The sequence below is a fragment of the Oncorhynchus masou genome, chromosome 5 (assembly GCF_036934945.1).
Source record: "Oncorhynchus masou masou isolate Uvic2021 chromosome 5, UVic_Omas_1.1, whole genome shotgun sequence".
Classification (NCBI taxonomy): domain Eukaryota; kingdom Metazoa; phylum Chordata; class Actinopteri; order Salmoniformes; family Salmonidae; genus Oncorhynchus; species Oncorhynchus masou.
The window spans coordinates 62,105,421-62,117,862 of NC_088216.1; the positions used below are offsets into that span (position 1 = coordinate 62,105,421).

The following is a 12,442-nucleotide window of genomic DNA, read 5'->3' on the forward strand; positions in this document are numbered from 1 at the left end:
AATCACAATATTGTGGGAGCACCTCCTCTAAGAATGTGAATTAGGCTGTTTGAGAAGGTTTGAATCCTAAGCAAACTGCATACACAGTGTTTAAAGTACAATAGACCAACATAGCTACTGTAGTAGGTCAAAGCTGTGTGCTGGAAAACCTTGGTAGACATGGGTGGAATAGGCAATGTGGTGCTCATGGGAATTTCCTTTTTTTTTTTGGCTTCAGACCAATGCCTACTTCTCATTTAAAACATGTATTTTTATTTTGAATTATTTTGGATTAAGGGTTAGGGTTATGGCTAGGGTTATGGCTAGGGTTATGGTTAGGTTTAGGGTTATGGTTAGGGTTATGGTTAGGGTTATGGTTAGGGTTAGGGTTATGGTTAGGGTTATGGTTAGGGTTAGGGCTATGGTTAGGGTTATGGCTAGGGTTATGGCTAGGGTTAGGGTTAGGTTTAGGGTTATGGTTAGGGTTATGGTTAGGGTTATGGTTAGGGTTAGGGCTATGGTTAGGGTTATGGCTAGGGTTATGGCTAGGGTTAGGGTTATGGCTAGAGTTAGGGTTATGGCTAGGGTTATGGTTAGGGTTATGGTTAGGGCTATGGTTAGGGTTATGGCTAGGGTTAGGGTTATGGCTAGGGTTATGGCTAGGGTAATGGTTAGGGTTAGGGTTAGGGTTATGGTTAGGGTTATGGCTAGGGTTAGGGTTATGGCTAGGGTTAGGGTTATGGTTAGGGTTATGGCTATGGTTAGGGTTAGGGTTATGGCTAGGGTTATGGCTAGGGTTATGGCTAGGGTTACGGTTAGGGTTATGGGTTATGGTTAGGGTTAGGGTTATGGTTAGGGTTATGGCTAGGGTTAGGGTTAGGGTTATGGCTAGGGTTATGGTTAGGGTTATGGCTAGGGCTATGGTTAGGGTTATGGTTATGGCTAGGGTTAGGGTTATGGCTAGGGTTAGGGTTATGGCTAGGGTTAGGGTTATGGCTAGGGTTAGGGTTATGGCAAGGGTTAGGGTTATGGCTAGTGTTATGCTTATGGTTAGGGTTAGGGTTATGGCTAGAGTTAGGGTTATGACTAGAGTTAGGGTTAGGGTTATGGTTAGGGTTAGGGTTATGGCTAGGGTTATGGCTAGGGTTATGGTTAGGGTTATGGTTATGGTTAGGGTTAGGGTTATGGCTAGAGTTAGGGTTATGACTAGAGTTAGGGTTATGGTTAGGGTTATGGCTAGGGTTATGGTTAGGGTTAGGGTTATGGCTAGAGTTAGGGTTATGGCTAGAGTTAGGGTTATGGTTAGGGTTATGGTTAGGGTTAGGGTTATGGCTAGGGTTAGGGTTATGGTTCGGGTTATGGCTAGGGTTAGGGTTAGGGCTAGGGTTATGGCTAGGGTTATGGTTAGGGTTAGGGTTATGGTTATGGCTAGGGTTAGAGTTATGGCTAGGGTTAGGGTTATGGCTAGGGTTATGGTTATGGCTAGGGTTAGGGTTATGGCTAGGGTTAGGGTTATGGCTAGGGTTAGGGTTATGGTTAGGGTTATGGTGATGGCTAGGGTTAGGGTTATGGTTAGGGTTAGGGTTATGGCTAGGGTTAGGGTTATGGCTAGAGTTAGGGTTATGACTAGAGTTAGGGTTAGGGTTATGGTTATGGCTAGGGTTAGAGTTATGGCTAGGGTTAGGGTTATGGCTAGGGTTATGGTTAGGGTTATGGCTAGGGTTAGGGTTATGGTTATGGTTAGGGTTAGGGATAGGGTTATGGCTAGGGTTAGGGTTATGGCTAGGGTTATGGTTAGGGTTATGGTGATGGCTAGGGTTAGGGTTATGGCTAGGGTTAGGGTTATGGCTAGGGTTAGGGTTATGGCTAGGGTTATGGTTAGGGTTAGGGTTATGGCTAGGGTTAGGGTTATGGCTAGGGTTAGGGTTATGGCTAGGGTTAGGGTTATGGTTAGGGTTATGGTGATGGCTAGGGTTAGGGTTATGGTTAGGGTTAGGGTTATGGCTAGGGTCAGGGTTATGGCTAGAGTTAGGGTTATGACTAGAGTTAGGGTTATGGTTAGGGTTAGGGTTATGGCTAGAGTTAGGGTTATGACTAGAGTTAGGGTTATGGTTAGGGTTATGGCTAGGGTTATGGTTAGGGTTAGGGTTATGGCTAGAGTTAGGGTTATGGCTAGAGTTAGGGTTATGACTAGAGTTAGGGTTATGGTTAGGGTTATGGCTAGGGTTAAGGTTAGGGTTAGGGTTATGGCTAGGGTTATGGCTAGGTTTATGGCTAGGGTTATGGTTAGGGTTAGGGTTATGGCTAGGGTTAGGGTTATGGTTCGGTTATGGCTAGGGTTAGGGTTAGGGCTAGGGTTATGGCTAGGGTTATGGTTAGGGTTAGGGTTATGGTTATGGCTAGGGTTAGGGTTATGGCTAGGGTTAGGGTTTTGGCTAGGGTTAGGGTTATGGCTAGGGTTATGGTTAGTGTTAGGGTTATGGTTAGGGTTATGGCTAGGGTTATGGTTAGGGTTATGGCTAGGGTTATGGTTAGGGTTATGGCTAGGGTTATGGCTATGGTTATGGTTAGGGTTATGGCAAGGGTTAGGGTTATGGCTAGGGTTATGGTTAGGGTTATGGTGATGGCTAGGGTTAGGGTTATGGTTAGGTTTAGGGTTATGGCTAGGGTTAGGGTTAGGGTTATGGTTATGGCTAGGGTTATGGTTATGGTTAGGGTTATGGTTATGGCTAGGGTTAGGGTTATGGCTACGGTTAGGGTTATGGCTAGGGTTAGGGTTTTGGCTAGGGTTAGGGTTATGGCTAGGGTTATGGTTATTGTTAGGGTTATGGTTAGGGTTATGGCTAGGGTTATGGTTAGGGTTATGGCTAGGGTTATGGCTAGGGTTACAGTTAGGGTTAGGGTTATGGCTAGGGTTAGGGTTATGGTTAGGTTTATGGCTAGGGTTAGGGTTAGGGTTATGGCTAGGGTTATGGTTAGGGTTATGGCTAGGGTTATGGTTAGGGTTATGGTTATGGCTAGGGTTAGGGTTAGGGTTATGGTTATGGCTAGGGTTATGGTTATGGTTAGGGTTATGGTTATGGCTAGGGTTAGGGTTATGGCTACGGTTAGGGTTATGGCTAGGGTTAGGGTTATGGCTAGGGTTAGGGTTATGGCTAGTGTTATGGTTATGGTTAGGGTTAGGGTTAGGGTTATGGCTAGAGTTAGGGTTATGGCTAGGGTTATGGTTAGGGTTATGGTTATGGTTAGGGTTAGGGTTATGGCTAGAGTTAGGGTTATGACTAGAGTTAGGGTTATGGTTAGGGTTATGGCTAGGGTTACCTAGGATAGGATAAAGCAATCCTTCTCACCCCCCCCCCTTAAATGATTTAGATGCACTATTGTAAAGTGGCTGTTCCACTGATGTCAGAAGGCGAATTCACCAATTTGTAAGTCGCTCTGGATAAGAGCGTCTGCTAAATGACTTAAATGTAAATATAATGTAAATGTTATGGTTAGGGTTAGGGTTATGGCTAGAGTTAGGGTTATGGCTAGAGTTAGGGTTATGGTTAGGGTTATGGTTAGGGTTAGGGTTATGGCTAGGGTTATGGCTAGGTTTATGCTAGGGTTATGGTTAGGGTTAGGGTTATGGCTAGGGTTAGGGTTATGTTTCGGGTAATGGCTAGGGTTAGGGCTAGGGTTATGGCTAGGGTTATGGTTAGGGTTATGGTTATGGCTAGGGTTAGAGTTATGGCTAGGGTTAGGGTTATGGCTAGGGTTATGGTTATGTTTATGGCTAGGGTTATGGTTATGGTTAGGGTTATGGTTATGGCTAGGGTTATGGTTATGGCTTGGGTTAGGGTTATGGCTAGGGTTAGGGTTTTGGCTAGGGTTAGAGTTATGGCTAGGGTTATGGTTAGTGTTAGGGTTATGGTTAGGGTTATGGTTAGGGTTATGGCTAGGGTTATGGTTAGGGTTATGGCTAGGGTTAGGGTTATGGTTATGGTTAGGGTTATGGCGAGGGTTAGGGTTATGGCTAGGGTTATGGTTAGGGTTATGGTGATGGCTAGGGTTAGGGTTATGGTTAGGGTTAGGGTTATGGCTAGGGTTAGGGTTATGGCTAGGGTTAGGGTTATGGCTAGGGTTAGGGTTATGGCTAGGGTTAGGGTTATGGTCAGGGTTATGGTGATGGCTAGGGTTAGGGTTATGGTTAGGGTTAGGGTTATGGCTAGTGTTAGGGTTATGGCTAGAGTTAGGGTTATGACTAGAGTTAGGGTTAGGGTTAGGGTTATGGTTAGGGTTAGGGTTATGGCTAGGGTTATGGCTAGGTGTATGGCTAGGGTTATGGTTAGGGTTAGGGCTAGGGTTAGGGTTATGGTTCGGGTTATGGCTAGGGTTAGGGTTAGGGCTAGGGTTATGGCTAGGGTTATGGTTAGGGTTAGGGTTAGGGTTATGGCTAGGGTTAGAGTTATGGCTAGGGTTAGGGTTATGGCTAGGGTTATGGTTATGGCTAGGGTTATGGTTATGTTTATGGTTAGGGTTATGGTTATGGCTAGGGTTAGGGTTATGGCTAGGGTTAGGGTTATGGCTAGGGTTAGGGTTTTGGCTAGGGTTAGGGTTATGGCTAGGGTTATGGTTAGTGTTAGGGTTATGGCTAGGGTTATGGTTAGGGTTAGGGTTATGGTTATGGTTATGGTTATGGTTATGGTTAGGGTTAGGGTTATGGCTAGGGTTAGGGTTATGGCTAGGGTTATGGTTAGGGTTATGGTGATGGCTAGGGTTAGGGTTATGGTTAGGGTTATGGTGATGGCTAGGGTTAGGGTTATGGTTAGGGTTATGGTTATGGTTAGGGTTAGGGTTATGGCTAGAGTTAGGGTTATGGCTAGAGTTAGGGTTATGGTTAGGGTTATGGCTAGGGTTATGGCTAGGTTTATGCTAGGGTTATGGTTAGGGTTAGGGTTATGGCTAGGGTTAGGGTTATGTTTCGGGTAATGGCTAGGGTTAGGGCTAGGGTTATGGCTAGGGTTATGGTTAGGGTTATGGTTATGGCTAGGGTTAGAGTTATGGCTAGGGTTAGGGTTATGGCTAGGGTTATGGTTATGTTTATGGCTAGGGTTATGGTTATGGTTAGGGTTATGGTTATGGCTAGGGTTATGGTTATGGCTTGGGTTAGGGTTATGGCTAGGGTTAGGGTTTTGGCTAGGGTTAGAGTTATGGCTAGGGTTATGGTTAGTGTTAGGGTTATGGTTAGGGTTATGGTTAGGGTTATGGCTAGGGTTATGGTTAGGGTTATGGCTAGGGTTAGGGTTATGGTTATGGTTAGGGTTATGGTTAGGGTTAGGGTTATGGCTAGGGTTATGGTTAGGGTTATGGTGATGGCTAGGGTTAGGGTTATGGTTAGGGTTAGGGTTATGGCTAGGGTTAGGGTTATGGCTAGGGTTAGGGTTATGGCTAGGGTTAGGGTTATGGCTAGGGTTAGGGTTATGGTCAGGGTTATGGTGATGGCTAGGGTTAGGGTTATGGTTAGGGTTAGGGTTATGGCTAGTGTTAGGGTTATGGCTAGAGTTAGGGTTATGACTAGAGTTAGGGTTAGGGTTAGGGTTATGGTTAGGGTTAGGGTTATGGCTAGGGTTATGGCTAGGGTTATGGTTAGGGTTATGGTTATGTTTATGGTTAGGGTTATGGCTAGAGTTAGGGTTATGACTAGAGTTAGGGTTATGGTTAGGGTTATGGCTAGGGTTAGGGTTATGGCTAGAGTTAGGGTTATGGTTAGGGTTATGGTTAGGGTTAGGGTTATGGCTAGGGTTATGGCTAGGTGTATGGCTAGGGTTATGGTTAGGGTTAGGGCTAGGGTTAGGGTTATGGTTCGGGTTATGGCTAGGGTTAGGGTTAGGGCTAGGGTTATGGCTAGGGTTATGGTTAGGGTTAGGGTTAGGGTTATGGCTAGGGTTAGAGTTATGGCTAGGGTTAGGGTTATGGCTAGGGTTATGGTTATGGCTAGGGTTATGGTTATGTTTATGGTTAGGGTTATGGTTATGGCTAGGGTTAGGGTTATGGCTAGGGTTAGGGTTATGGCTAGGGTTAGGGTTTTGGCTAGGGTTAGGGTTATGGCTAGGGTTATGGTTAGTGTTAGGGTTATGGCTAGGGTTATGGTTAGGGTTAGGGTTATGGTTATGGTTATGGTTATGGTTAGGGTTAGGGTTATGGCTAGGGTTAGGGTTATGGCTAGGGTTATGGTTAGGGTTATGGTGATGGCTAGGGTTAGGGTTATGGTTAGGGTTATGGTGATGGCTAGGGTTAGGGTTATGGTTAGGGTTATGGTTATGGTTAGGGTTAGGGTTATGGCTAGAGTTAGGGTTATGGCTAGAGTTAGGGTTATGGTTAGGGTTATGGCTAGGGTTATGGTTAGGGTTAGGGTTATGGCTAGAGTTAGGGTTATGGCTAGAGTTAGGGTTGTGGGGTTATGGTTAGGGTTATGGCTAGGGTTATGGTTAGGGTTTTGGCTAGGGTTATGGCTAGGGTTACAGTTAGGGTTAGGGTTATGGCTAGGGTTAGGGTTATGGTTAGGGTTATGGCTAGGGTTAGGGTTAGGGTTATGGCTAGGGTTATGGTTAGGGTTATGGCTAGGGTTATGGTTAGGGTTATGGTTATGGCTAGGGTTAGGGTTATGGCTAGGGTTAGGGTTATGGCTAGGGTTAGGGTTATGGCTAGGGTTAGGGTTATGGCTAGTGTTATGGTTATGGTTAGGGTTAGGGTTATGGCTAGAGTTAGGGTTATGGCTAGGGTTATGGTTATGGTTAGGGTTAGGGTTATGGCTAGAGTTAGGGTTATGACTAGAGTTAGGGTTATGGTTAGGGTTATGGCTAGGGTTACCTAGGATAGGATAAAGCAATCCTTCTCACCCCCCCCCCTTAAATGATTTAGATGCACTATTGTAAAGTGGCTGTTCCACTGATGCTAGAATTCACCAATTTGTAAGTCGCTCTGGATAAGAGCGTCTGCTAAATGACTTAAATGTAAATATAATGTAAATGTTATGGTTAGGGTTAGGGTTATGGCTAGAGTTAGGGTTATGGTTAGGGTTATGGTTAGGGTTAGGGTTATGGCTAGGGTTAGGGTTATGTTTCGGGTAATGGCTAGGGTTAGGGCTAGGGTTATGGCTAGGGTTATGGTTAGGGTTAGGGTTATGGTTATGGCTAGGGTTAGAGTTATGGCTAGGGTTAGTGTTATGGCTAGGGTTATGGTTATGGTTAGGGTTATGGTTATGGCTAGGGTTAGGGTTATGGCTTGGGTTAGGGTTATGGCTAGGGTTAGGGTTTTGGCTAGGGTTAGAGTTATGGCTAGGGTTATGGTTAGTGTTAGGGTTATGGTTAGGGTTATGGTTAGGGTTATGGCTAGGGTTATGGTTAGGGTTATGGCTAGGGTTAGGGTTATGGTTATGGTTAGGGTTATGGCTAGGGTTAGGGTTATGGCTAGGGTTATGGTTAGGGTTATGGTGATGGCTAGGGTTAGGGTTATGGTTAGGGTTAGGGTTATGGCTAGGGTTAGGGTTATGGCTAGGGTTAGGGTTATGGCTAGGGTTAGGGTTATGGCTAGGGTTAGGGTTATGGTCAGGGTTATGGTGATGGCTAGGGTTAGGGTTGTGGTTAGGGTTAGGGTTATGGCTAGAGTTAGGGTTATGACTAGAGTTAGGGTTAGGGTTAGGGTTATGGTTAGGGTTAGGGTTATGGCTAGGGTTATGGCTAGGGTTATGGTTAGGGTTATGGTTATGTTTATGGTTAGGGTTATGGCTAGAGTTAGGGTTATGACTAGAGTTAGGGTTATGGTTAGGGTTATGGCTAGGGTTATGGTTAGGGTTATGGCTAGAGTTAGGGTTATGGCTAGAGTTAGGGTTATGGTTAGGGTTATGGTTAGGGTTAGGGTTATGGCTAGGGTTATGGCTAGGTGTATGGCTAGGGTTATGGTTAGGGTTAGGGCTAGGGTTAGGGTTATGGTTCGGGTTATGGCTAGGGTTAGGGTTAGGGCTAGGGTTATGGCTAGGGTTATGGTTAGGGTTAGGGTTATGGTTATGGCTAGGGTTAGAGTTATGGCTAGGGTTAGGGTTATGGCTAGGGTTATGGTTATGGCTAGGGTTATGGTTATGTTTATGGTTAGGGTTATGGTTATGGCTAGGGTTAGGGTTATGGCTAGGGTTAGGGTTATGGCTAGGGTTAGGGTTATGGATAGGGTTAGGGTTATGGCTAGGGTTATGGTTAGTGTTAGGGTTATGGCTAGGGTTATGGTTAGGGTTAGGGTTATGGTTATGGTTATGGTTATGGTTAGGGTTATGGCTAGGGTTAGGGTTATGGCTAGGGTTATGGTTAGGGTTATGGTGAGGGCTAGGGTTAGGGTTATGGTTAGGGTTATGGTGATGGCTAGGGTTAGGGTTAGGGTTATGGTTAGGGTTATGGTTATGGTTAGGGTTAGGGTTATGGCTAGAGTTAGGGTTATGGCTAGAGTTAGGGTTATGGTTAGGGTTATGGCTAGGGTTATGGTTAGGGTTAGGGTTATGGCTAGAGTTAGGGTTATGGCTAGAGTTAGGGTTGTGGGGTTATGGTTAGGGTTAGGGTTATGGCTAGGGTTATGGCTAGAGTTATGGTTAGGGTTATGGTTATGGTTAGGGTTAGGGTTATGGCTAGAGTTAGGGTTATGACTAGAGTTAGGGTTAGGGTTAGGGTTATGGCTAGAGTTAGGGTTATGGCTAGGGTTATGGTTAGGGTTAGGGTTATGGCTAGAGTTAGTGTTATGGCTAGAGTTATGGTTAGGGTTAGGGTTATGGCTAGGGTTATGGCTAGGTTTATGGCTAGGGTTATGGTTAGGGTTAGGGTTATGGCTAGGGTTAGGGTTATGGTTCGTGTTATGGCTAGGGTTAGGGCTAGGGTTATGGCTATTGTTATGGTTAGGGTTAGGGTTATGGTTATGGCTATGGTTAGAGTTATGGCTAGGGTTAGGGTTATGGCTAGGGTTATGGTTATGTTTATGGCTAGGGTTATGGTTATGGTTAGGGTTATGGGTTATGGCTAGGGTTAGGGTTATGGCTAGGGTTAGGGTTATGGCTAGGGTTAGGGTTATGGCTAGGGTTAGGGTTATGGCTAGGGTTATGGCTAGGGTTATGGTTAGGGTTAGGTTAGGGTTATGGTTAGGGTTATGGCTAGGGTTAGGGTTATGGCTAGGGTTAGGGTTATGGCTAGGGTTATGGCTAGGGTTATGGTTAGGGTTATGGCTAGGGTTATGGCTAGGGTTACGGTTAGGGTTAGGGTTATGGCTAGGGTTAGGGTTATGGTTAGGGTTATGGCTAGGGTTAGGGTTAGGGTTATGGCTAGGGTTATGGTTAGGGTTATGGCTAGGGTTATGGTTAGGGTTATGGTTATGGCTAGGGTTAGGGTTATGGCTAGGGTTAGGGTTATGGCTAGGGTTAGGGTTATGGCTAGGGTTAGGGTTATGGTTAGGGTTAGGGTTATGGCTAGGGTTAGGGTTATGGCTAGAGTTAGGGTTATGACTAGAGTTAGGGTTAGGGTTATGGTTAGGGTTAGGGTTATGGCTAGGGTTAGGGTTATGGTTAGGGTTATGGTTATGGTTAGGGTTAGGGTTATGGCTAGAGTTAGGGTTATGACTAGAGTTAGGGTTAGGGTTAGGGTTATGGCTAGGGTTATGGTTAGGGTTATGGTTATGTTTATGGTTAGGGTTATGGCTAGAGTTAGGGTTATGACTAGAGTTAGGGTTATGGTTAGGGTTATGGCTAGGGTTATGGTTAGGGTTATGGCTAGAGTTAGGGTTATGGCTAGAGTTAGGGTTATGGTTAGGGTTAGGGTTAGGGTTAGGGTTATGGCTAGGGTTATGGCTAGGTGTATGGCTAGGGTTATGGTTAGGGTTAGGGCTAGGGCTAGGGTTAGGGTTATGGTTCGGGTTATGGCTAGGGTTAGGGTTAGGGCTAGGGTTATGGCTAGGGTTATGGTTAGGGTTAGGGTTATGGTTATGGCTAGGGTTAGAGTTATGGCTAGGGTTAGGGTTATGGCTAGGGTTATGGTTATGGCTAGGGTTATGGTTATGTTTATGGTTAGGGTTATGGTTATGGCTAGGGTTAGGGTTATGGCTAGGGTTAGGGTTATGGCTAGGGTTAGGGTTTTGGCTAGGGTTAGGGTTATGGCTAGGGTTATGGTTAGTGTTAGGGTTATGGCTAGGGTTATGGTTAGGGTTAGGGTTATGGTTATGGTTATGGTTATGGTTAGGGTTATGGCTAGGGTTAGGGTTATGGCTAGGGTTATGGTTATGGTTATGGTGATGGCTAGGGTTAGGGTTATGGTTAGGGTTATGGTGATGGCTAGGGTTAGGGTTATGGTTAGGGTTATGGTTATGGTTAGGGTTAGGGTTATGGCTAGAGTTAGGGTTATGGCTAGAGTTAGGGTTATGGTTAGGGTTATGGCTAGGGTTATGGTTAGGGTTAGGGTTATGGCTAGAGTTAGGGTTATGGCTAGAGTTAGGGTTGTGGGGTTATGGTTAGGGTTAGGGTTATGGCTAGGGTTATGGCTAGGGTTATGGTTAGGGTTATGGTTATGGTTAGGGTTAGGGTTATGGCTAGAGTTAGGGTTATGACTAGAGTTAGGGTTATGACTAGAGTTAGGGTTAGAGTTAGGGTTATGGCTAGGGTTATGGTTAGGGTTAGGGTTATGGCTAGAGTTAGTGTTATGGCTAGAGTTATGGTTAGGGTTAGGGTTATGGCTAGGGTTATGGCTAGGTTTATGGCTAGGGTTATGGTTAGGGTTAGGGTATGGCTAGGGTTAGGGTTATGGTTCGTGTTATGGCTAGGGTTAGGGCTAGGTTTATGGCTATTGTTATGGTTAGGGTTAGGGTTATGGTTATGGCTATGGTTAGAGTTATGGCTAGGGTTAGGGTTATGGCTAGGGTTATGGTTATGTTTATGGCTAGGGTTATGGTTATGGTTAGGGTTATGGGTATGGCTAGGGTTAGGGTTATGGCTAGGGTTAGGGTTATGGCTAGGGTTAGGGTTATGGCTAGGGTTATGGTTAGTGTTAGGGTTATGGTTAGGGTTATGGCTAGGGTTATGGTTAGGGTTATGGCTAGGGTTATGGTTAGGGTTATGGCTAGGGTTAGGGTTATGGTTATGGTTAGGGTTATGGCGAGGGTTAGGGTTATGGCTAGGGTTATGGTTAGGGTTATGGTGATGGCTAGGGTTAGGGTTATGGTTAGGGTTAGGGTTATGGCTAGGGTTAGGGTTATGGCTAGGGTTAGGGTTATGGCTAGGGTTAGGGTTATGGTCAGGGTTATGGTGATGGCTAGGGTTATGGCTAGGGTTATGGTTAGGGTTATGGTTATGGTTAGGGTTATGGCTAGAGTTAGGGTTATGACTAGAGTTAGGGTTATGGTTAGGGTTATGGCTAGGGTTATGGTTAGGGTTAGGGTTAGGGTTATGGCTAGAGTTAGGGTTATGGCTAGAGTTAGGGTTATGGTTAGGGTTAGGGTTTTGGCTAGGGTTATGGCTAGGTGTATGGCTAGGGTTATGGTTAGGGTTAGGGTTATGGCTAGGGTTAGGGTTATGGTTCGGGTTATGGCTAGGGTTAGGGTTAGGGCTAGGGTTATGGCTAGGGTTAGGGTTAGGGTTATGGTTATGGCTAGGGTTAGAGTTATGGCTAGGGTTAGGGTTATGGCTAGGGTTATGGTTATGGCTAGGGTTATGGTTATGTTTATGGTTAGGGTTATGGTTATGGCTAGGGTTAGGGTTATGGCTAGGGTTAGGGTTACGGCTAGGGTTAGGGTTTTGGCTAGGGTTAGGGTTATGGCTAGGGTTATGGTTAGTGTTAGGGTTATGGTTAGGGTTACGGCTAGGGTTATGGTTAGGGTTAGGGTTAGGGTTAGGGTTAGGGTTATGGTTAGGGTTATGGCTAGGGTTAGGGTTATGGCTAGGGTTATGGTTAGGGTTATGGTGATGGCTAGGGTTAGGCTTATGGTTAGGGTTATGGTGATGGCTAGGGTTAGGTTTATGGTTAGGGTTAGGGTTATGGCTCGAGTTAGGGAAATGGTTATGGTTATGGTTAGGGTTAGGGCTATGGTTAGGGTTATGGTTAGGGTTATGGCTAGGGTTATGGTTAGGGTTAGGGTTATGGCTAGGGTTAGGGTTATGGTTATGGTTATGGTTAGGGTTATGTCTAGGGTTATGGTTATGGCTAGGGTTAGGGTTATGGCTCGGGTTAGGGTTATGGCTAGGGTTAGGGTTATGACTAGGGTTATGGTTATGGCTAGGGTTAGGGTTGTGGCTAGGGTTAGGGTTATGGCTAGGGTTAGGGTTATGGCTAGGGTTATGGTGAGGGTTATGGTTAGGGTTATGTCTAGGGTTAGGGTTATGGTTAGGGTTATGGCTAGGGTTATGGTTATGGCTAGGGTTAGGGTTATGGCTAGGGTTATGGTTATGGTTGGGGTTATGGTTAGG

At 45.5% G+C, this 12,442-nt stretch overlaps 2 protein-coding genes and 1 pseudogene across 2 annotated transcripts; all 3 read right to left on the reverse strand.

Annotated features, from left to right (window-relative positions):
• Positions 1-430: 430 nt before the first annotated feature.
• On the reverse strand, positions 431-905 carry LOC135527638 (circumsporozoite protein-like; annotated as a pseudogene).
• Positions 906-3,828: 2,923 nt separating this feature from the next.
• LOC135527649 (circumsporozoite protein-like) lies at positions 3,829-4,368 on the reverse strand (the record flags this gene model as incomplete). Its single annotated transcript, XM_064956135.1, has 1 exon — positions 3,829-4,368. A coding segment is annotated over one exon (540 nt), but the record flags the coding sequence as incomplete, so codon positions are not given.
• A 1,283-nt stretch (positions 4,369-5,651) lies between these two features.
• LOC135527659 (circumsporozoite protein-like) lies at positions 5,652-6,155 on the reverse strand (the record flags this gene model as incomplete). Its single annotated transcript, XM_064956146.1, has 1 exon — positions 5,652-6,155. A coding segment is annotated over one exon (504 nt), but the record flags the coding sequence as incomplete, so codon positions are not given.
• Between the last annotated feature and the right edge of the window lie 6,287 nt (positions 6,156-12,442).